The 25,517-nt window shown below is 44.1% G+C and overlaps 1 protein-coding gene across 2 annotated transcripts in view; it reads right to left on the bottom strand.

Annotated features, from left to right (window-relative positions):
• Positions 1-3,153: 3,153 nt before the first annotated feature.
• BAIAP2L1 (BAR/IMD domain containing adaptor protein 2 like 1) overlaps positions 3,154-25,517 on the bottom strand; it is an 85,068-nt gene continuing 62,704 nt past the window's right edge. Inside the window, exons 4-14 of one of the 2 annotated variants that reach the window (XM_077274911.1) lie at positions 18,165-18,226; positions 15,779-15,850; positions 14,260-14,397; positions 11,968-12,120; positions 10,590-10,757; positions 10,023-10,179; positions 9,649-9,853; positions 8,406-8,477; positions 7,862-8,039; positions 6,054-6,094; positions 3,154-3,469 (exon numbers count right to left, since the gene is read on the bottom strand). In XM_077274911.1, coding sequence (XP_077131026.1) covers positions 3,394-3,469; positions 6,054-6,094; positions 7,862-8,039; positions 8,406-8,477; positions 9,649-9,853; positions 10,023-10,179; positions 10,590-10,757; positions 11,968-12,120; positions 14,260-14,397; positions 15,779-15,850; positions 18,165-18,226 — 1,322 coding nt within the window. In that variant the 3' untranslated portion in view covers positions 3,154-3,393. Of the gene's footprint in view, positions 3,470-6,053; positions 6,095-7,861; positions 8,040-8,405; positions 8,478-9,648; positions 9,857-10,022; positions 10,180-10,589; positions 10,758-11,967; positions 12,121-14,259; positions 14,398-15,778; positions 15,851-18,164; positions 18,227-25,517 lie in introns of both variants that reach the window. The other variant, XM_077274912.1, reaches the window with a different exon arrangement.

The following is a 25,517-nucleotide window of genomic DNA, read 5'->3' as shown; positions in this document are numbered from 1 at the left end:
AATTCCCACATGTATTCAGCCTGTCTAGCTGAACTAAAAAACCCTTGAGCCGTCACAAATACTCGGAGACCACCTGAGCAACAAGTATACTCGCTCATCACTAGTTGTGATCCCTCGCGGGCAAGGTCCTCTCTCCTCCTGTACCAGTTGTGACCTGTGTTGTTTAAGATTACTGTACTTGTTTTTTATTATGTGCACCCCTTCTCACATGTAAAGTGCCATGGAATAAAAGGCGCTATAATAATAATAAAAGGTAACGGCTTTCAAAATAAGCAATTTGTTTTTCTGTCTCTATGGTAACAGACTACAAACAAACCTAGTGTAGTCTGGTGTTGTAGTTGTGCTTTCTTCCAATTCTCTTCTTCTTGCCAACCTAATGATTGAATATTGGGGTTAAAATCCTTAATATGTTCCCAGATTCTTCCATAAAAAAGGGGATAAATAGTTCTTAGTGAGTTTGGATAAAACATAAGTCGGGGTGGATGTGATGACAGAAGTGTAACGATCATTGAACATGGACAGAAGTCACTTTTATACGAGAATATTTATTTTTTTCAGAGATCTTACAGCCAAGTGTTTTCTGATTTCATTCAAAGAAACATACATTCCTTTTTATGAAGTCACAGTTTTTTTTGCATATACTTACATATATATATCTTTATATAAAGGCATTTATTGTTATCAGTAACATAACAATCAAAATAACTTAACCAACTCATTGCCAAATGTGGAAGCGTTAAAACACTGAAAGAAGATGGTGTATGTAAGTGGTCTGCACCCTGCGGCTCTCACTGTTGTGAGTCTGAACCGCCGCAGGCTGAGATGCTGGAAGTTGCAGCCTCCCACCAGTGGGGGAGCTGCAGGCTGCAGACCTTATATGAAAGTAACATCATTATTTGCCAATATGTATATATTGTAATAACGGAGAAGATAAATACATAATAGGAAAAATCACACTCTGCAGATCGTGACATAAGCCTATACAGGCCTTGCGGTATATGTGCATTTGGTTTGTACGGTCAGGACAAATGAACAACTCAAATTTTCATCCTTAATATGGACAATAACTAAATGACTCTGGGAAACCAGAACAAAGCCGACACTATGGTCACCAGATCAGTGTGTGTAACAGCTACATGTACAGTCCTGGGTCGAACTCGGCAGCACACACAGGCTTGATCGGATCATTTGCTGTAAGCATCATTTGCCTTAAGCATCGCTTTCCCCGAGGGCCTTATATATGAAAAAGGCACCATTGATATTAGTGGACAGCGGTAGTGCTGCACCACCAAGATCCATTCAAATGGATACACATTAAAAATAAATTGGAGGCTCAAACCTAACCAGAGATAATATATCACAGACTAGACACACAGAGGTTGTGTCCAGAAAAAGGAGAATGAAATATAAGGTCACTGATGGAGTTAATCTACCCAATACAGACTGCATAGATTTCCCGGGTACATGTTCACTCAAACATCATTTTACAGATACAAACAGATATAAAAAGTAAAACTACTTAGCATTTAATATACTTCTAGTGTCCTGAGTTACATCCTGTCACTTTCAGAGCTACAATCATAATTCTGCTGGTTGGATGGAATCAGTCCCGTTTTAACAGGAACAACCCTTAGCTTAATAAGTATTTAAGGATTTCTTTTTTTTTCCCTTCATTTTTTAACAGTGAGCTTCCAGCTTTGTGTCATATACAAGGTCAGTTATTATTTTTTCACTCCGTAAACTAGATCTTTAAAGAGAATCTGTCACCAGGTTTTTTTCTACCTAATCTGAGAGCAGCATGATGTAGGGGCGAAGACCCTGATTGCAGGGATGTGTCACTTACTGGGCTGCGTTCTGTAGTTTTTATAAGAAGACTATTTTTCCAGCAGGATATTAACACTGATAAACCTGCTGACAGGTAGTGAAACCACTCCCCCATCTCAGATTGGCAGCTTTTTTGGGGAATCCTGTGCATAAGCAGAAAGCAGCCAATCAGTGGTGTGGGTGGGGTTATACAGAGCTAAGCATTCAGAGAACTGGTTAATCTACAGCAGATAAAACAGTGATTTTATCCAAACTATAGGAAGTAGCCTAGTAAGTGGTACATCGTTGGAATCGGGGTCTCTGTCCCTACATTATTCTGTTCTGAGAGGAGGTAGAAAAAAAAAAACTGGAAACAGATTCCCTTCAAGACAAGGTGTTTGACACTACAGGTAATGATAACTCCTGCTGCATGTTACTACTGAGCAGCAGAAGTTGCCACGCCCTGTGACATCACTTCCTGCTCTGTTGTCATTGGCTGAAACTGCCCAAAAAAACAACAAAAAATCCCCATCCTTTTAGATTTTGCTGCTTCTGTAAAATACTGCGTCCCCCCCAACAAAAAAATAAACACATTGAAAAAACTGCAGCAAAAATGCAAAGTGTGAACAAACCCTTGGAGTGCTAGCAGTGATGGCTATTTTACATTACATCACCCCTAGTCGCTCCTTATTGCCAATTATTAAAATATGGAGCGTTATTTTAAAGGGGTGGTTCAGTCTTAAGGTGCAAGTCTGCAGACACTATGTGACTGCGGACTTGTGAATGCTCACAGTGCGCAGTGTGGGTACAGTTAGGATTCTCTGTGAATAGACAAGGACGACATCGCTCAATACAAGTGAACAGAGCGAGGCCGGCTAAGTCGTCAGAATGTTGCTGGGACTATGCAAAATCGCATACACACACCCGTCCGTACCTGGAGAATCCTGACAGTGTGCAGTGTGCTCGCTGCGAGGATTCACAAGTCTGCAGTTACAGCACCCAAGGCTGGACAACCCCTTTGTGTCCGATGCAAAGACTACACTGTTGAATTGAAAATCAATAGCATATGATCTGTCAAGACACTGCACAAGCAGGGGGTTACTGTTAGATGTGAAGTTAGGGCTACGAAATAGCCAATGCAAATGTAAAATCTATCTTTGGATGTGAGTGAAGTGTTAGAAAAGCAAAATATTTGCAGCATTACAGGTACAAGCCGTAAGAACACTTTCCAAAGGCGAAATCGGGTCCCTGTCCAACCTCATTATTTCATAAAGCTTGATATTGTGACATGCGAGCAAAGTGCTAACAATGAAGACAGTTCTTTGTCCATAAACCCATTTACTGCAATAATTATTCCTGCTCAATAACATTGGCAACCAGCACGACAAGTAAGAGTCCTCAATCAAACACGCCGCTCCCTTTTATCGATCGTATCGTGTAGACCTTTTTTTTTTTTTTTGTGTTTTTTTTTGTTCCGGATGAAGATGCTCAAATCATTTCAAAGATCAAAAACAAAAATGGGAAGAGAGAAATTATTTTACATAACAGAGGATACAGAAAAATAATTAAAATTAAATTAACGGATTCAGCTCATCGTAGAGCCGGTGCCGATCGATCATTGGTCACGGTGGGGCGCAGCTTGACAGTAGCAAACGGGTTTTCCCCACTGCAATAAAAGAAAATAGATCATGTTCTAAAAGAATTAAAATAATGTGAAGAACAAGACGCAGCGTCAATCTGTGCCTAAAGCTGGAACTGGGGACGGGCGTCCAGACACAGGGCCATATATAAATATCAGCAGCAGACAGATGTAAAGGATGGTATATACCGTATGGTAATTACACTCACAGTGCTGTACGTCAGAGGACACCCAGGGAGATAAAGGGAGGCTGCCGGGAGCTATATGATGGGAGACGCACACTGCAATGTTCTGCGTTATTTAGTAACAGCGCAAAATATCCCACTAACCCATCCATCCGTCCAGCCGTCCCTCCACTCTCCATCTAGTTTACTACCTTTCTGTCATGTATGGCTGTACAGAACAAGAAGGTAAACTAGATGGACCAAGTATACAGTGCCACATAATCTGTGCCACATAATCTGTGCCACCTGGCTCCTGAGATTGTAGTTCACTAACAAAATATATTGGATCACTTGGTACAGGCACTGCACAAAGAAAAGGTCATACATGAAGGGAAGGTTTAGAAAAGAAAGGTCTTCATATCATCTATCCAATCCTCACCTCCATCAAATTCACCAACCATCTGTCTCTCTCAACAACGATCCATTCCAATATCTGACAGTCCGTCCAACACACTATCAGTCTGTCCCTACACTCTTGCCCCCCCACTTTCCATCCATTCCTGCACTCTTGCCCCAACCCATGTGTTCATCCACTCTTGCCCTCTTTCCATCCCATCCTCCTTCCATCCCTCCATCTCATGCCCCATTCCCATCCCTCCATCCCATCCTCCTTTCATCCCTCCATCTCATCCTCCTTCCATTCCCCCATCTCATCCCCCTTCCATTCCCCATCCCATCCTCCTTCCATCCACCATCCCATCCCCCTTCCATCCCTCCACCTCATCCCCCTTCCATCCCTCCATCTCATCCTCCTTCCATTCCCCCATCCCATCCTCCTTCCATCCCTCCATCTCATCCTCCTTCCATTCCCCCATCCCATCCTCCTTCCATCCCCCCATCCCATCCTCCTTCCATCCCCCCATCTCATCCTCCTTCCATCTCTCCATCCCATCCTCCTTCCATCCCTCCATCCTCCTTCCATCCTCCATCCCATCCTCCTTCCATTCCCCCATCCCATCCTCCTTCCATCCCCCATCCCATCCTCCTTCCATTCCCCCATCCTCCTTCCATTCCCCCATCCCATCCTCCTTCCATCCCCCATCCCATCCTCCTTCCATTCCCCCCACCTCATACTCCTTCCATCCCTCCATCCCATCCTCCTTCCATCCCCCATCCCATCCTCCTTCCATTCCCCCATCCTCCTTCCATTCCCCCATCCTCCTTCCATTCCCCCATCCTCCTTCCATTCCCCCATCCTCCTTCCATTCCCCCATCCCATCCTCCTTCCATTCCCCCATCCCATCCTCCTTCCATTCCCCCATCCCATCCTCCTTCCATTCCCCCCCATCTCATCCTCCTTCCATCCCTCCATCTCATCCTCCTTCCATCCCCCATCTCACCTTCTTCCATCCCCCATCCCATCCTCCTTCCATTCCCCCATCCTCCTTCCATTCCCCCATCCCATGCTCCTTCCATTCCCCCCATCTCATCCTCCTTCCATCCCTCCATCTCATCCTCCTTCCATCCCCCATCTCACCTTCTTCCATCCCCCATCCCATCCTCCTTCCATTCCCCCATCCTCCTTCCATTCCCCTATTCCATCCTCCTTCCATTCCCCTATTCCATCCTCCTTCCATTCCCCTATTCCATCCTCCTTCTCATCCCCCTTCCATCCCATCCTCCTTCCATTCCCCCCATCTCATACTCCTTCCATCCCTCCATCTCATCCTCCTTCCATCCCCCATCCCATCCTCCTTCCATTCCCCCATCCTCCTTCCATCCCCTATTCCATCCTCCTTCCATTCCCCTATCCCATCCCCCTTCCATCCCATCCTCCTTCCATCCCTCCATCTTATCCTCCTTCCATCCCTCCATCTCATCCTCCTTCCATTCCCCCATCCTCCTTCCATTTCCCCATCTCATCCTCCTTCCATCCCCCTATTCCATCCTCCTTCCATTCCCCTATCCCATCCTCCTTCTCATCCCCCTTCCATCCCATCCTCCTTCCATCCCTCCATCTTATCCTCCTTCCATCCCTCCATCCCATCCTCCTTCCATCCCATCCTCCTTCCATCCCATCCTCCTTCCATCCCATCCTCCTTCCATCCCATCCTCCTTCCATCCCATCCTCCTTCCATCCCATCCTCCTTCCATCCCATCCTCCTTCCATCCCATCCTCCTTCCATCCCATCCTCCTTCCATCCCATCCTCCTTCCATCCCATCCTCCTTCCATCCCATCCTCCTTCCATCCCATCCTTCTTCCATCCCATCCTTCTTCCATCCCATCCTCCTTTCATCCCATCCTCCCTCCATCCCATCCTCCCTCCATCCCATCCTCCCTCCATCCCATCCTCCCTCCATCCCATCCTCCCTCCATCCCATCCTCCTTCCTTCCCTTAGTCCAAATTGGCATACTCCTCCAGAAATAAAAACATTAATGTCATACCTCAAAAATGGGTGTTTCATAACTCCATTTGGTGTTGGTTTCTGTTCGTTGAGAAAAAAAAAAAAGTTAGAAAATGAATTCTACACTGTATGTACTATGACCGATCACATCGTGTAAATATAAAAATGATAGATAATCTAGAAATCCTAAGCAATACATAATCCTTAGCACTGTTACTGACAATACACAGAAGTGGCCACTAGATGTCAGCAGTGTGCAATAACCTCTGCGCCCTCCTTTCATATGACCATGACCTCCTTACACCTGTGACCTGCCGAACAGTCAGGTGACTCCTGCGTCTGTGGAGAGGATTGGGGCTGGTTCCTAATGAGCCAAGCTTTCTTAACATTTGTGTAATTTGTCTTTCCCTTATTCCAGAGTCGCACAGTGCTATTATTTAAAGGGAACCTGTCAACCCAAAATCGAAGATGAGCTAAGCCCACCGGCATCAGGGGCTTATCTCCAGCATTCGGGAACACTGTAGTGCCGGACACTTCTATAGGCTCCGGTTTACCTTCACTCCTCCCTCTAGGACACTATACATCTTGTGTACTCCCCTTGGTACAGTTCTCGGCTATTGTGCTGGTAATACATGAAGACATCTTCCCATCTGCGGCGTTCCTCTTCAATGCGCATCGGTGCGCTCCTGACAATCAAGGGCAAGCTGACCTCACCCGCAGCGATAAAACAGGAGAACAATGCTCTCAGCCCTTCCCGGCAGGTCTGAAGAGCTGCTGATTTCTGTATCTGGGGCAGCCATATACTAAGATGTCAGGCTTCCTGATATTGTTATCCTGAAACTTGCAGAATAAAAAGCTGCCAAGTCACTTAATATTGCTTTAGCTGAATAATTCACATATCTACGCAGCTAGTATGTGAGGTATTTTAAGTGGTTTGTTGCTCATTTCTTGCCCCGCATGCAGGGGGGGATGTGGGTGATAAATAAGCAAAATGTAGCTTGTAATTCCAAGGATGAACAGCAGAGGGCAGCACCTGTACTCCGGAATCCAAAAAATGGGCAGGAAACAAAAAAGCCTATGTCTCTGGAACAGTATGGCGGATTACTAATAATATTAATATTTTATTAATATTTAATATTATATAATAGATTAATATTTTTTTAAATATATATTCTATTTCCCATGTAACAGGTAGTTGATATATTAGCCCCAGTTACAGGGCTAATTCCACCTGACTGGGTTCTCCTAGGACCTAGCAGTTCTCACTTTCTCCCCAGCTGTTACTACTTCCTAAACGTATACATAGTGTTTGTACAGTGCTGTGTATACATTCATAGGGAAGGCAGAGACGGCCAAAAGACATCTCTGCCTTCTCTATGAGGAGTCTGGCCGTGTCTGATAGCTAGCTCCCTGGCTCCTACATGATCCCATGCAGCTGCTAACTGAACAATGTCGCTTTACAACGTCACTGAAGAGTAATACGAGGACCATCCTGGGGGTTTATAGTTGTTGGGGGGGGTCCAGAGGCAGCTAAGATCTCACACTTCAGGAACAGAATAAGGTCTCATGCAGACGTCCGCGGATCTCGGTCTAATCACTGACTGCACTGCACGGACTCGCTGTGGGTCTCCCGACCCAGGCATGACCGCTTCATATATTTCTAGGAGACGGTCGCACTCGGGTCGGGAAACCTGTGGCCAGTCTGTGCATTGCGGACTGAAATCCAGACGTCTGAACTCTGCTAAAAAATCCTTAACAAAATATTGGTTCCTGAATCGGTCTCCAATGAACTCCCCATGACTCAAAACAGTAGAGTTTTTGCAGTGGCGGAGGACAGACTCCACTTACTGGTGATCCGTTACTTGCGGCGAGGGTAGTTTCTTTGGCAATAGATGGGGTGAAGGTAGCTGGAGCCTCCCTAAATGAAGAGGACTCTAAGTAGTCAGGCTCAGGAAGGACCATGTCCCTTCTGTCGAGTAGATTGGCCGTACTGAGACTTCTCACCGGAGCGGGGCTGGGAGTCAGACTGCAGGAGAGGAGGACACAGATACGTTAGCATTCGTTTACTCTGGGGTCCGACACTTTCACCCTCCCATTAGGTCGTGTTCATGTCTGACGCACAGCACAGTACACCGCCATTATTTCACCACCGTGCCGGCTGCTGCGCTCCTGTTCTGACTGCCACACAACCTGGCTACGCGCCATGTCCTCGGGGTTTGCATGTTCTAGGTGTGTCGTTGGGTCTGTATATTATTTAACGTGACGCCAAATGTTTTGCGCCAGGGCTTGTGGTTGTGTAAAACAAGGCCGCGCATATTATTCTAAAGTCTAACTTGCTTGAGTTGGGTCAGTAAGAGAAACCGTGAACCACATGGCACATCTCCGTCCCCACCTTGGCACTTGTGTGGATTCTTTTCCGTTCTCTTCTAGCGGTCTGGCATATGATGAGGGGAACCATCCTTTGCTGGAAACAACAAGAAAAAAAAAATATGAACATGAACTAAGCTTTACAATGACGACAAAACATTTTATAAATAAAATCGTAAAATCCTGATAATCCGTCATCTCCAGAGATACCAAATTATCAAAACTTCGGAACCGTAGGATTCTCCTTCCTCCTCCTCATTTGTAGGATCACAGAAATCCTCGGACAAACCTGCAGTGTGATCAGGATCGTACGGGGCCTCCTTACTGATGAGAGCGAGAAGGATCGGGTATGACATTCCAGGCTTCTCTTCCCTGGTGATAAGCCACCACCAGATGTGCCTGGCAGCCACTTATTACCCTCTGCCCATGGGGAACAAATTACCGTATATACTCGAGTATAAGCCAAAGCACCTAATTTTGCCACAAAAAATTGGGAAAACTTATTGACTCGAGTATAAGCAGGGCATGCATTATCTCCTCATCCCTATCCTGGTATGCATGGCTCCCTGTCCCTGTATGCATGGTTCCTATAAAAAAAAACAACAACAAAAAAACCACATTCTACTTACCTTCCCTGCGTGCCGTCGCTGCATCTCGTTCTGGCGCTAGCAGCTCTTCCGGCTGAGCGATCACGTGTCCCCGCTCATTAAAGTAATGAATATTCACTCCACGAATATGGGAGAGGAGAGGGGTGAATATTCATTACCTTAATGAGCAGGGAACACGTGATCGCTCGGCTGGAAGACTGGCACCGGAAGGAGATGCAGCGAGGGCACACAGGAAAGGTAAGTAGCATGTACGCTGGAAGCCAGGAGCTGCGGCTGTAACTACTGTGCTAGCTATACCAGAAATGAATATTCGTATGTAGAAGAATTGTACACTGGCGCTCCATGCTAGGGTTTGAAAGAAAACTGAAAAAAAAAAAACACTGCTGGTGATTAAAACAGGTTCTGTGTGTAACCTGTTAGTGGGGAAAAGCTGCTTAATAATAATTAAGGATAATCACCGCGCTAATTATAACAGAACTAACATGGATTGAACTAATATAAGTGGTATATATGGATAATTTTTTGGTGTTGTACTCACTTTATTGGTATTCGTGTTGTGCGTTGCTAGGAACCCGCACTCCAAGTGTTATTTTGCTTTTTCCCCCCAGATTTCTGGATGCTCAGGTGCTGATCTAGCGGACTGCACAAATCTATACTTACAGCTTGGTAGCGTCGTGCTCCCCATACTGCCAGCCGTCCTTCTCCTCTGGTATAAGAAGAGTGATGATGTCTCCCTGCTGGAAGCTCAGCAGCGTCTTGCCGTTTCCTTGGTGTGGGAAAATGGTTCGGACTTTTGGCTTTTTCATGAGGTTCAATCCTGTAGCGACGGACATGGAGCGAGGCAGGACGCCGTCATCTGTGCTCTCTGCTGTCAAGAAGAGAATGAAGACGATGACATGTCGGGCTCTTTTCTCATACGTGCGCAAAGCAGATTCAGGACACAACGACAACAAGCACAAATCTTGAAGATTCTAACTACCGGTAAATCATATTTAACACCTTTTCACCATTGGGAGTTTGTTCTCCTCGCTCACCTAGTGATGACTTGGGCCTGTCGTAAGTCACCTTTGGAGTGACTGCTGGGTTGTTGAACATGTCAACCAAGGGGCTCGTCTGTGCCCGACTGGATGGTGGAGCCGGGGGCACCTTCAATAATGTGTTCCTAGAGATTGAGTCATAGTCTCCCGCCATCTAAGACAAAAAAAAATAAAGTACATAAAATGGAAAGTAAAGGCAGACAGCAGCCTAAACTTTGCCACACATACAGGGTAATGTTGACCCAACATGTGAATTTTGGTGGGACTAGCCAACCATGTAATGGAGTGTGGAGGTGACTTTCCGCGATGGCAGATGACAAGGGAATGAGTATCCTCCAGTGGTTGAATTTCAACATGACCAATCCTTTTGTTCTCAAGGAAGATAAGCCGCCACCAGAAAAGTTGGCAGGACGCACTGATACTCAGCATGTACAAGAGGGAAGGAATAACTGAACGAGCATAGGGCTCACAGCTATGTATCACCACCATCTTGAGCACCACCGATCAGAACAGCACAATAATAAAGAATAGGGAGAAGTCATCATGTAGTCCTTGGTATCGTACCAGTGCCTTCTTGTCCATGAGTGGAGAAGGTTCGGGGGTACCGGATATCGGAGTGGATCCTGGAGTCCTAACTTCTTTAATATTATTGATGATGGTATCCGGCACTTGGGCGACATCGCTGCACGTTTCCTGCCACTTCGGGATTTTAGACGTGAGCAAATCAGTAGACTAAAGAGAGAAAAAAAAAAAAAGAACAAAAGCTTAAATGACATTTCTTGAAAGTCCACATCAAAGCAATAAGAAACAATGGAATTAGATTTATTAAGCTTTTCCTGTGCATAATTAATAGGTGTAGTGGTTTCTTAGCCAACTCTGCTGGCATAATCTATGGACATGGCAGGAGGAGAGCGCCCGCCTGACAAGGCACCGCGGGAGCGCTTCCAATGAAGCCAATGTCCATGCCAGAGACGAAAAATCATCTGGCATGTTGGTTAATAAGAGGATGCCAGCAACGATCTTCTGTTACAGTATCTGGAGATATGATGTGGGATCGGTGATTAAGCGTTTCACCTAAAAATCCATTTGGCCTCAATTAGTGCAGGATGTAGCGATTCATTGCAGATGTGGACAAGCTTTAGGTAGAGATCGCAAAGACTCGATATCTGGTAGACTGTGCTGCACTGATGTCCAATACATGTTCTCTCACTTTTGGCCCCAAAAGCTGGGCCTCTTGTGCCGAAAAAAATTAGTTGACTTTTTATAGTGACTATGGACAAGGAATGACTCCTTGAGAAAGCCACCTGGCGAAACGTACGTCGGAGTCCTGGGGTCACCTTTTCTTATGTTATCCCCTATTATATGGCATGTCTGCTTTTGATATGTACTGAGGATCTTTTACATTTACCACTTTTTCCATTTGGTATTTATTTCTATTTCCCATGATCTTGTGTTCATGTCTTTATACAGATCAATAAATCCTATTCAGGGAATATAACTTATTTATACTACACCCATCTTTTATACATCTTTTCCTGTGTTATTTATATGGCATTTTGCCTATTGAAAGTCTCCTATACTTGCTTGTCCATTTCACATTTATTTGCATTTTTTAATGACCCGGCTACCATATTTATACACAGAACTAAAAATTTAACTCCGGGAATATAATGTTGTAATTTATATTACACCCATTCTCTTGTGAATTTTCATTGTGTATGACCCCCCCCCCCCCGGTCATTTTTTTTTTTTACTGTTTTTATTTTTATGTATCAATAAAACTATATGTTTTTTGGATTTGGATTTGTGATGTTTCACCCCATTGGTAGGATTTTCATGATCACATTCAGGGTCCCCAGGTAGGTGGAGAGACTTTGGGATCCAGGCCAGAAGCTTCCAGCTAAGCCTGTTACCTCTAACGCAATCCCATCTGTAATCTCACCTGTATGTGGAAGTAATTGAGATAATTCGAAAAATTACAATGCTTGTCCACCAGAAAACAGAAGCGCCGCTTCTCCTCCAGCAACGCTTCTCTGCAGCCTTCAGCCATAAACTTCTGGATGTCGTTCTGACGGGAAGTGATGGTCTCCACATACTGGGACATAAGGAAAAGAAGCAGAAATGAACAATGAATTCATAAGTTAGAATAGTGTAATAACTAAAACCGACTCCTACGGGAAGTCCTCATTGACCTTCCTACGAATATCTGAGAAGGACTTCAACAAGTGACACGTACCCTTAGGTGGCCTCTATGCCGATTCTAGTTACCCACAGGAATTAGACCCTTTAAATGAGGTTGATCGGCAAGTCCACATAATGGACTGCAAATAGGCAGCACAAATCAGGGTCATCATCGGATTACGGACGCGGAGTCTCTCTCAACGAGGGATTTCTCCCGGCATCAAATATCTCCTTGAGAAGGTACTAAAGATGTGCGATTCAGCCAGAATTCGACAGATTTGCCCAAAATCGGGTGGGAAATTCGATTCACGTCAAATATGTTCAACGCAAATCAAATTAACTCCGACTGCCAGAGAGATGATCTGGGAAGGGGTATTTAAGAAAAAAATAAAACAAAATTTCATGGTCACCTAGCCCCTGAGAGGTCCCCGCTGGTTTCCCAGGCCCCCACTCCGGTCTCCTCTTCACTGTAGGCCAACACTTCCGGCACAAGCTTGGCCTCAACGTGGGTCAGGTGGGGCGGCACATGTCATAGTCCGGAAGGCCACTGGAAGTGCCGGTAACTGGCGGCAGAGGGGAAACCTAGGCAAGCGACGGAGTAATGGCGGGAAGTTGCGGCATCAGGGGCAGGTGAGAGAGCTAAGGCAGTATGAACTTCTACTGGCTGCCATTTTGCTGGATTTGCACAAACTGAATTGCCAAAAATTAGTTTTTGTTAGAATCCATACATTTTGGGAAATTCTGAACATCTGATTGAAAGTAGCTCGTGACCTGCAAAAAGTTGGGGGACGTAATCTCTATTACTCAAATAGCTTTGGATTCGTGTAATCCGTGAAGGGTTTCACGTGCACCCCAAAAATGTATCATTTGCTACCTATGTGCACCCCATGATTAGGCTTAGTTTCCCAGGGGAATTCAAGCCTAGTTTTTCTTGGATGAGCACCTCGGTCTGCCGTCTAGTCCTGACCTTGTCTGAGCAGTCAACCTTTTACGTGATGTAGAAACCTGCCAAGGACATTGCCCACGTAAAACTCACTTCCTTAATCTGCTGCCAAACAACCTTCCTTAATCATTGTGTAGAAGGAGAATAGCAGGACAAAGGCATTACATGAGAAAATGTAAAGATTTCTTTCTTAGGCTACGTTCCCCTGAGGAGTTTTTGGTGAGTTTTTCATGCTGCGTATTTAAAAAAAAAAAAATGCAACTAACTTAATGGGTGTAGAAAGTCTGCAACAGCAAAAACTCGCCAAAAGCTTAACGTGGGAACGTAGCCTTATTCCCACCTCCAAGATCCCAATATGTAGTGTGTGCAATAATATTAGAAATTAACTCCAATTACAAAAACAGTATAGTTCTCCTGATTTGCTATGTCAATGCCCCATGTGCAGGGCATTGAAGTAGCTTAGCGTTTCCATAGTTACGACCACTAACACTATATGAGTGGTCATAACCATGGATACATAAGCTACTGCAATGCCCTGCACATGGGGTAAGCGACATGCAGGGCTGTGGAGTCAGAGTCGTGGAGTTGGAGCCCATTTTGGTGGAGTCGGAGTTGATGTCATGGAAACTGAGGAGCTGGAGGTTTGGCTTACCGACTCTACAGCCCTGGCGACATGGCGAATCAGTAGAACTATACTACATTTTTAATTGTAGGCATTTGCTAAAATTATTATAATTACACCTACTACATATTGGGATAGGATCTTGGAGATGGGAACACCGGAGGTTTTCAAATTTTTTTGTACCTTTGAACCCATAGTCTCTCAAACAACTTCTTTACAAATGACTAACAAAAAAAAAAAAAGATCCCTTTATTGAGACTTTACAGGAGGTCCCTGATGTTATTAGTCATTTGCCCTGCGGTGGTCCCTTCTCCTGTAGCACTACCACAGCGCAAATAAAATGTAGCATGGGCATGGTGGGTCCTCCAGCAAGAGGCCCTTCTTTGCAGCCAGTCTTTACGCTGGTGAATAGAAGAATCCGAGATCCCCCTCTACTCTTGGGGCTGTATAGTTCGGAAAACCACATAAAACTCCCCGTGAACACAAACCTCTGTTTCCTTCAGGTCATACTTTGTAGCATTTCTAACCCCTTGACTTTTCCTCCTGAGCTTCTTTAGTTCTGCCTGAGATTTCTCCAGAGAGTCCACTTTATTTTTGTGCTCCGTCTGGTATCGCTTCAGAGTCGCCTGGCAGGAAAATAAACGACGTCAGTAAGAATAAGTGGAGAAGCCTGAATAAAGGGAACAAGTCGAATGAGGAACAGGAGACTGGAGTTCAAAATGGCCTCCTTGGCCAGTGTGAATATTGCAAGGTTAGGGATTGTGATTTTTAACTTTGTGTAAAATCTAGGCAAGCTCAAAGCGCAACAGCTTTTTGGCTTATTGGATGGAATTTATCAAGACCGTTAAGTTACCTCCACGGTATATCAGAAAGTTCCCAGGCCTTCTTAAAAAAATATGAGCGGCCTAGTGCCCCCCACCCCCACCGAAAGTTCCCAACTTTATGCAAAAGCCAGGCCTCAAATCTCCACGTTGTGGGATCCCGGCATGCAGAGTGAGAGGGAGATCTTGTCCTTTGCACAAACCCAGAGCTGCCACATACTTTACTAAATGATGGAGGAACGGCAACATCATTGCAGTGGTTTCCATTTGTTAACAGCTTAACAACCATCGCGGCAGCGCTGGGTTAATGCAAAGGGCAAGATCTCGCGTTCACCGAGTGCAGCCGCAGAATGTTGTGGGATCGAGGGAAACATGGGATCGAGGAACGACCTGTCCCCAGGATTACACACTATAAGTGCCGCTGTCAGATATCGACAGCAGCATGTAAGTGGTTAACAGCAGCAGGTGCATCTCCGCTTCGCTTTCTGCTCTTAGGGGCACATGCTGGCTGTGTAAGACAGCTATCATCTGTTGAAATGAGGCAGGTTCACCTCCTAAGCCTGCATCGATGAAGGGAACCAGACTTCGGAAGCATCAATATGTCCATACGGGTACTGAACCTATATAGGGGTAATATAGTCACCCTTATGTAGAGCTCGGCCTTGTATCCTTTCTGTTTATCTGTTCCGTTTATCTGATCAAAACGGAACTATAATCTGTTGCGTTCCTGCCCCAAGCAGGAGTATTAGGAGCCCCACTGATTTATACTGGGTCCCTGCGGTTTCCATTTGTTGTCCGTGTTTGAGAACATGTAGACTTTTTTTTCTTCGGTTCTAAAACTAAGCGGCAAACGGAAATCCTGGACGGACCCTGTATAAATCAATGGCGCCCCCTCTGCTTCTGTTTGAAACAGGAATGCAACATATCCGAATTTAGTTTATTACTTGTAAACAGAACAGGAAAAGGAAAAAGACGTTATCTCGTAAGTAACAGAAAGTAAATCAATACATAATAAAATAGAGAATGGCGCCGGCTGCTGCCATCATCTATGTATCAGCACTGTGAAATTCCAGATATGGGAACGGCGGAGGCAAACCGGCTATTACTTCTTTAGCTTTCAGATCCTTGATCTCCACATTCTGATGCTTAAAAATGCATCGATTTACCCTGATCCAGATGTACTTACATTCATATACTTCACGTCTTGTTCCGTCTTCCTTTCTAACTCTACGATTATTTCTCGGTGGAACTTCCGGAACTGTAAGAACAACGATTACTGGCGTTATATACCTGTATGTATCGCTATCATAAAAGTACAGATGTAAGAAAAAGCACTTTATGGTATGGAGAAAGCCCTGAAGACCCCCCAGCCTCCGATCACATCATCAGGAAGCCAGGTGACCCAACAAACTTGGAGGAAGTCTCTTCGGTCAAGTTGTGACCACAGATCGTGATGATCAAAGGGTTAAATAAGCCGGAATCCGAGCACCCTCCAATAACTCCTATGGAGAAAGCCGGCTCCAAGAAAGTTACAGATCTCCTCCTTCCAGGATCGACGCCAAAATGTGTCAGCTGTGGACTGAAGACCTGCTGCAGCAACCAGGCATCAAAGGATAATGGGTGGTTATTAACCCCCCTGTCCCGACCAGGCATTTTCCATTTTTTGCACTTTCATTTCTTCCTTCCCTTCTTTTAAGAGCCAGAATGGTTTTTATTTCTCCTTAAATGAGGTGGTGAAAATTATTTTTCAGAAATTCATGAAAAAAAAAAAATAAATCCCTTGCATCACCATTTTCTGAGCCCTGCAATGTGACTTGATTTTTGAGTGGCGACTTGACCCTTTTCTTGATGCCATTTTTGAGGTTGATAAGTTTTTATAGTTTTTTAATTTTTTTTTTTTTTTTTTTTGCGGCAACCGAAAAAAATTGCAATTCTGGTGGTTCAACAATTTTTTTCTCTTGACAAATTAAATTAAATTGATATTTTAATAGACCAAAATTAAGAAAATACACATTTTTTGTATCAACTAATTTTACAAATTAGCCGATACAAAATATGAAAAGTAAAAAAATTAAATTAAGAAAATAAACAAAGGGGAAAAAGAAAGTGAATGGTCTTCATAAGCGCACCATCATGGCAGGAAAGGGGGTCATAGCTACCCATCAGCACCCTGGATGGCACACTTTGAACGCCGCTGTCAGAGATTGACAGAGACATTTAAGTGGTTAACAGCAGCAGACGGAGCTCAGCTCCACTCGCTGCTGTTAGAGGCAGATGATGGCTGTGTAACAGTGATGAGTGATGAGTTTGCATCACTGACAGGGACCCAATATATGACGTAATAGTATGTTATACGTTGGGAAGAGGTTAAATGGAAGCTATTATTGGAAAATTACCTATGGTTTTTATCAGGTTTTTGTGTTACATGTATTTAAAATAAAACAACAATAGCATTTCTTTTTCATATCATGATCTTTATTTTTAAAAAATTAAGTAAAAATAAATCACTACTATTTTAGACTTCCTGTTCTTTTGTGTCTGACAATGTGGCTATGTACAGTGGCACATAAAAGTTTGGGCACCCTTGGTCAAACCTACTGTTATTGTGAACAGTATAGCAAGTTGAAGATGAAATGATCTCTAAAAGGCCTAAAGTTAAAGATGACACATTTTCTGAATTACAAAAACGAAAATGGGCTGATGCAAATGTTTAAGCACCCTTGGAGATGCATGTGCTAAGATAACTTTGACCAAGGTTTCAGACCTTAATTAGCCTGTTAGGGTTATGGCTTGTTCACTATCATTAGGAAAGGCCAGGTGATGCAAATTTCCCAGCTTTATGAAAAAACCCAGACTCCTTTAACCTTGTGCCAAAAAAACAGCGGCCATGGGTTCTTCTAAGCAGCTGCCTAGCACTCTGAAAATGAAAATAGTGGAGGTCCACAAACCAGGAGAAGGCTATAAGAAGATTGCAAAGCATTTTCAAGTTGCCCTTTCCCGAGTTCGAAATGTAATTAAGAAATGGCAGTTACAAGGAACAGTTGAGGTCAAGATAAGGTCTGGAAGACCAAGCAAAATTTCAGTGAGAGCTGCTCTTAGGATTATTGGAGAGGCAAATCAGAACCCCCTGCTTGACGGCAAAAGACCTTAGGAAAGATTTAGCAGACTATAGAGTTGTGGTACATTATTCTACCGTTCAGAGACACTGCACATGTGTTGTTTCCTGAACCAACAGGAAGTTAAAGTCTAAAAAAAGCCTCAGTGGTAGGTGTGAAAATTGCACGCTGTTTTTATTTTTTAAAAAAAAGAGAAAAACTGCCAAAAATATATAAAAAAAATACACAAACCTGATTACAACAATAGGTCACTTTCTACATTTCCCTTGTAGGGGTTTAGAGGTGCATGTACCAAGCACAGCAACAATCCCGGGCTGAATTCTATGCTTCAAACATATGGGACTACAGCTCGGCAATCACTACTACCCTCAGCAGGTCCTAATCCAGACTGATCCGATTTATGAGCAGAGTGTTACTACTACATACGTCTTATAATTGTAAGAAGCGGATACTCACGTTTTCTTCTAGGCTGTCGTTCATCTTTTTGTGTACACTGGAGATTTCCAGGAGGACCTGACCTGTAAAGAAGAAGCACATAAATCAGTCGTCCTCGCTTATCTGAGAACAACAATAAACTAAACTATTTGCTCTCATTGTTCTTTTGATATTCTGTAAATATGTCCAGGGAAATTCCACGTAGTTCATATTTCAATAGCTACCAGTGGCTCGTTGCTCGCCTTATTCACCACCAGAACAATAGTTTAACATGCAGTAGTCAGGCACTTCTATATCCCTAGGCTGGAATCCTGCAGTATACATACACTCTGGCAAATATTTTAATTTACTCTCCTAATGCTCACAAACTTTAAGACAAACAAAAAACAAACAAAACAAACAAACAAACAAAAAAACAAACAAACAAAAACCAAACAAAGCTCTGCAAATACTTTGGATTAAAAACCGTCTAGCTGTTTTGTGTATACAGCCCTATGTGTCTCTATGGCTACAGACTACAAACAAATCTTGTGTAGTCTGATCCTGCAGTTATATTTCTTCTTTTCCTGGAGGGTTGTTACCACTTTAGGCTATGTGCACATGGAGTTTTTGGATCATCCGACACCTAATAGCACCTAAAAATAACAAATTAAAAAAAAATGCTTAAAACGCATTAGAAAAACTTTCCCTATTCATTTTGATTGTAAACGCTCTTTGCTCTTATGTTCAGAGTGTTTTTTCCCCGCTTTAACAAAACAAAAGAAAGTGCATGGAACGTCTTTGAAGCATCTAAGCGCTGTGCAATCGAAAGGCTGCAAAAAAAAAAAGTAGAAAAAACCCCCACCTCTTCCAAAAACATCAAAAACTCTTCAAAGCCTCCAAAACAATGAACATTTTTGAAGCGCTTGCCACTTGTAAAACTCCTTTTGAACTGTTCAAAAAAAAACCCTCTGTGCGAACAAAGCCTTAAGCTGAATGCACTTTGTGCATCACGGGTCCTAGTATAATCCGCACATCGAGGTCCGTGTTCGGACTGTGACACGGACGTCTGAAATCTGCCTAATCGTTTGTAAAATAAAAGAAAGCAATCAAAAAGTGGCTCTTTGACTAAATCAGGTGTGTGTTAAATGTTTTTTTTTATTTTCTTCATAGTGCAATCCGTATTAAAAATAAAAAAAAAAAAATAGAAATCTTGCAATTTTCACACTGGCCATTATGTTTTTTTCTTTGCATTATAATTTTTTTTCCTTAGCATTATTATTGTTTTTTTCCTTTGCATTATTATTATTTTTTTTCCTTAGCATTATTATTGTTTTTTTCCTTTGCATTATCATTGTTTTTTTCCTTTGCATTTTTATTGTTTTTTTCCTTTGCATTATTATGTTTTATTCCTTTGCATTATTATTGTTTTTTTTTCCTTTGCATTATTATTGTTTTTTTTTCCTTTGCATTATCATTATATTTTTTCACCATTTGCATTATTGTTTTTTCTTTGTATTATGTTTTTTTCCATTGCATTATTACGTTTTTTCTTTTGTATTATTATTATGTTTTTTTCCTTTGCATTATTATTATAATTATTTTTCTCCATGTAGCAGAGCCGGGACAGTGTCACTAGGTGTGTATGACACTCATGTGCAGAGGCCATATACCCATACGGATGTCTCACATTCCTCGACAAGAATAAGATGTGACTTAAACCTCATCTCCCATGTGAGGTTTATTTTTAGTTGCTCTTTTTCTGTAGAAAAGTGAAAGGTGTGACCTCCACAAACCGAGCAACCGGGAAGTGCAGCCGCACACACTGGCTCTGCCGCTTCTTGGCTTGTTTAACCCATTATGTATTTTTCCATTGCCGCTGAATGCACGATGAATATTCAAGAACCTGCTGGCGCTGGGATGATCAGCTGCTTCATACGATCAGTGCAACAGTTTGGTTGTAAGACTACAAGTCTCAGCAAGCAAGGCTTTACTCTCAAACTTTTTTAAAACGCGACAGGGATAAACGTCTAATGTGAACCTCTGCCCTTAATCACCTACCACACGAAAGAAGATAAATATCCAAGTCTTTTATGGGAAACCCCTTTAACACCTTCACAACCATATAACTGGAATATATACAGTGGGGATATTATTTGACACTGCCAATTTTGAAAGTTTTCGCACCTACAGAGAATGGAGAGGGCTGTAATTTTTATCGTAGGTACACTTCAACTGTGAGAGACAGAATCTAAAACAAAATCCCAATAATCCCATTGTATGATTTTTATATTATTTATTTGCATTTTATTGCATGAAATAAGTATTTGATACAATAGGAAAACAGAACTTAACCCCTTCACCCCCGGAGCTTTTTTCGTTTTCGTTTTTCGCTCCCCTCCTTCCCAGAGCCATAACTTTTTTACTTTTCCGTCAATCTGGCCATGTGAGGGCTTATTTTTTGCGGGACGAGATGTACTTTTGAACGACACCATTGGTTTTACCATGCCGTGTAACAGAAAACGGGAAAAAAATTCCAAGAGCGATGAAATTGCAAAAAAAAGTGCAATCTCACACTTGTTTTTTGCTTGGCTTTTTTGCTAGGTTCACTAAATGCTAAAACTGAGCTGCCATTATGATTCTCCAGGTCATTATGAGTTCATAGACACCAAACATGTCTAGGTTCTCTTTTATCTAAGTGGTAAAAAAAAATTTAAAAATTGCGCCATTTTCCGATACCCGTAGCGTCTCCAATTTTCGTGATCTGGGGTCGGGTGAGGGCTTATGTTTTGCATGCCGAGCTGGCGCTTTTAATGATACCATTTCTTTTGATCGCCCGTTATTGCATTTTAATGCAATGTTGCGGCGACCAAAAAAACATAATTTTGGCGTTTTGATTTTTTTTCTCGCTACGCCATTCGCCATACGCGATCAGGTTAATCCTTTGTTTTTATTGATAGATCGGGCGATTCTGAACGCGGCGCTACCAAATATGTGTAGGTTTGTTTTTATTTTAATTGTTTTATTTTGATTGGGGCGAAAGGGGGGTGATTTGAACTTTTATATATTTTTTATTTTTTTTATATTTTTAAACACTTTTTTTTTTTAAATTTTGGCATGCTTCAATAGCCTCCATAGGAGGCTAGAAGCATGCACTACACGATCGGCTCTGCTACATAGAGGTGAAGCACAGATCACTTCTATGTAGCAGAAATGCAGGGTTGCTTTGAACGCCGACCACAGGGTGGCGCTCAAAGCAATCGGCCATCAACAACCATAGAGGTCTCAAGGAGACCTCTGGTTGTTATGGCAATGCACCGATGACCCCCGATCATGTGATGGGGGTCAGCGGTGCGAGCAGTTCCGGCAGCACGGCCGGGAGCGCTAGTTAAATGCCGCTGTCAGCGTTTGACGGCAGCATTTAACTAGTTAATGGGCGCAAGCGGATCGCGATTCCACTCGCGCTCATATGTCAGCTGTACAAAACAGCTGACATGTCGCGGCTTTGAGGTGGGCTCACCGCCGGAGCCCACCTCAAAGCAGGGGATCTTGCCAGCTGACGTACTATTCCGTCAGCTGGCAGAAAGGGGTTAATATTTGGCACCAAAGCCTTTGTTCGCAATTACAGAGGTCAGACATTTCCTGTAGTTCTTGACCAAGTTTGCACACACTGCAGCAGGGATTTTGGCCCCCTACTTCAGATCTTCTCCAGATCTTTCAGGTTTCGGGGCTGTCGCTGGGCAATATTGAGTTTCAGTTCTCTCCAAAGATTTTCTATCGGGTTCAGGTCTGGGGACTGGTTAGGCCACTCCAGGACCTTGAAATGCTTCTTACGGAGCCACTCCTTAGTTGCCCTGGCTGTGTGTTTTGGGTTATTGTCATGCTGGAAGACCCAGCCACGACCCATCTTCAATGTTCTTAGTGAGCAAAGGAGGTTGTTGGCCAAAATCTCGCAATACATGACCCTATCCATCCTCCATTCAATACGATGCAGTCCTGTCTACTTTGCAGAAAAGCACCCCCAAAGTATGAGGTTTCCCCCACCATGCTTCACGGATGGGATGGTACTCCTTCTTTCTCCAAACACAGTGAGTAGAGTTGATAGCAAAAAGTTCAATTTTGGTCTAATCTGAGCACACACGACCTTCTCCCATGCCTCCTCTGGATCCTACAGATGATCACTGGCAAACTTCAAACAGTCCTGGACAAGTGCTGGTGTGAGCAGGGGGACCTTGTGTGCCATGCAGGATTTTAGTCTTTGATGGTGTATTGTGTTACTAACGGTAATGTTTGAGACTGTGGTCCCAGCTTTCTTCAGGTCATTGTACTGATCCTCCCGTGTAGTTCTGGGCAGATTCCTGACCGTTCTCAGAATCCTCCTTACATCACGAGGCGAGATCATCCATGGAGCCCCAGACTGAGGAAGATTGACAGTCATCTTGTGTTTCTTCCATTTTCTAATAACTGTGCCAACAGCTGTTGCCTTCTCATCAAAAAACAAAAACAAAACAAACCCTTGCATCAGATTGTGTTTATAAAGAGCGTCCTCTACTTTGGGGGACACGGCATGTACATGCACTAACTGGACAGTTTACTGAGATTTAAGTAATGCTCAATTTGCCATGCAGTGGTGCTGTAAGAGAACTGAGCACTTGCTACAAGTTCTCCAGTGAAATACAGCAGATTCCTGGGCGTACCAGCAGTAGGAAAACCTGTGATCAGCTTATTTTTGGGGCGACTAAACAGAAAAATCCAAAAGTGAGCAACCCCTTTAAGACAGACACAGACGAACACCAATGCAGCCAAACCACAAAACTGCACGGTGATCAATAGAGGATAGTTATGCCAATGGCGGAAGGTAAATGTTGAATTGGACCGTTGTAAGTGCGGAAAGTTGTGACTGGCACCGTCTCAACTATGCACTAAGCATTCCTCAAACAAGAAGGGACGTGGAGTTCACATGTATGGAGGGTAATGGGGCAGATGAAAATAAAGACAAAAAAATGCTTTACCAAGATGTAATAGTATTAATATCATGAATTCTGGCAGCGAGGATAAACTAGGCACGAGAACTCTGCAAGCCAGACAGCGAGGACAGCCAACTAAGCACAAGTATCCTGCCCACCAGACAGGGAGGACAGCTAACTAGGCACAAGTATCCTACCCACCAGACAGGGAGGACAGCTAACTAGGCACAAGAACCCTGCCCACCAAATAGGGAGGACAGCTAACTAGGCACAAGTACCCTGCCCACCAGACAAGGAGGACACCTAACTAGGCACAAGAACCCTGCCCACCAGACAGCGAGGACAGCCAACTAGGCACAAGTACCCTGCCCACCAGACAAGGAGGACAGCTAACTAGGCACAAGTATCCTGCCCACCAGACAGTGAGGACAGCTAACTAGGCACAAGTACCCTGCCCACCAGACAGCGAGCACAGCCAACTAGGCACAAGTACCCTGCCCTCCAGACAAGGAGGACAGCTAACTAGGCACAAGAACCCTGCCCACCAGACAGGGAGAAGGACAGCTAACTAGGTACAAGTACCCTGCCCACCTGTCAGGACTCTGAACATTTTTTACCTTTTGTGCATTACTGCCCTTTTCCAAGATGGCGTCTTTGGTCTCATGTGCACTGTGTCTTCCTGCTATAAAACTCCACCCCAGCCTTCAGTCTGTGCTAGAGTATTCTGCCTTGCATCCAGCTACTGACCTCTGATCACTCCCTGGCTATACACCTGCTCCTGTGAACCTGTGTGGTGATCCTGCTATTCTGCTCTGAGTTCCTGCTGCATACACCAGTTTCCAGTAATCCTCCTTCATCTGCTGTTCGTGTTTACTTCCATCTGCATTTGCTGGACATGTAAGCTGTTGCTGCTTTGCAATAACCTGAGACTATTAACCAGGCCTCCCTGGTTGAGCTAAGATATGATTTGAACTGCCTTATAAGCATATCTATCTGGGTCTGGACTAAGTCAAGGATTTATTCGTGTCAAGTATCCTCAAGAATAATTGTGCTTCATAGACTTTCTGCTTGATTGCATTTTTTTCTGAAGTTTCCTATAGACTGCTAAGCTGCGTTTATTATTTGCACCAAGTGTTGTGGACTTGAGTTTCTCTCTGCTCCTGTTTGAATCACCGTGTGAGAATATAGACTTTACCACTTATAAAACTGTGTCTTGTAGTTGTCTTGTTCCACACAAAGAGTCTCCTGAGTTATCCCCTATAATTATTACACCACCAGACAGCGAGGACAGCCAACTAGGCACAAGTATCCTGCCCACCAGATAGCAAGGACAGCCAACCAGGCACAAGTATCCTGCCCACCAGACAGCGAGGACAGCTAACTAGGCACAAGTATCCTGCCCACCAGACAGCGAGGACAGCTAACTAGGCACAAGTATCCTGCCCACCAGACAACGAAGACAGCTAACTAGGCACAAGTATCCTGCTCACCAGACAGGGAGGACAGATAACTAGGCACAAGTATCCTGCCCACCAAACAGGGAGGACAGCTAACTAGGCACAAGTGTCCTGCTCACCAGACAGCGAGGACAGCTAACTAGGCACAAGTATCCTGCTCACCAGACAGGGAGGACAGCTAACTAGGCACAAGTATCCTGCTCACCAGACAGGGAGGACAGCTAACTAGGCACAAGTATCCTGCTCACCAGACAGGGAGGACAGCTAACTAGGCACAAGTACCATGCCCACCAGACAGGGAGGACAGCTAACTAGGCACAAGTATCCTGCCCACCAGACAGGGAGGACAGCTAGCTAGGCACAAGTATCCTGCCCACCAGACAGGGTGGACAGCTAGCTAGGCACAAGTATCCTGCCCACAAGACAGGGAGGACAGCTAGCTAGGCACAAGTATCCTGCCCACCAGACAGGGAGGACAGCTAGCTAGGCACAAGTACCCTGCCCACCAGACAGGGAGGACAGCTAACTAGGCACAAGTGTCCTGCTCACCAGACAGCGAGGACAGCTAACTAGGCACAAGTATCCTGCCCACCAGACAGGGAGGACAGCTAACTAGGCAAAGGTATCCTGCCCACCAGACAGGGAGGACAGCTAACTAGGCACAAGTACCCTGCCCACCAGACAGGGAGGACAGCTAACTAGGCACAAGTACCATGCCCACCAGACAGGGAGGACAGCTAACTAGGCACAAGTATCCTGCCCACCAGACAGGGAGGACAGCTAACTAGGCACAAGTATCCTGCCCACCAGACAGCGAGGACAGCTAACTAGGTACGATAAATCTGCCCACCAGACAAGGACAGCTAACTAGGCACAAGTACCCTGCCCACCAAAATGTTCAAGTTTTTTTCCACTATAATGTAAATAACGCTTCCTCATTGTAAACAGAAAAGTCAGGAAACATTCCTATA

This window comes from Ranitomeya variabilis, chromosome 7 (genome assembly GCF_051348905.1).
Source record: "Ranitomeya variabilis isolate aRanVar5 chromosome 7, aRanVar5.hap1, whole genome shotgun sequence".
Taxonomy (NCBI): Eukaryota; Metazoa; Chordata; class Amphibia; order Anura; family Dendrobatidae; genus Ranitomeya; species Ranitomeya variabilis.
The sequence above is the reverse complement of the archived record's forward strand: the minus strand, read 5'-3'. Positions and strand labels throughout refer to the sequence as shown.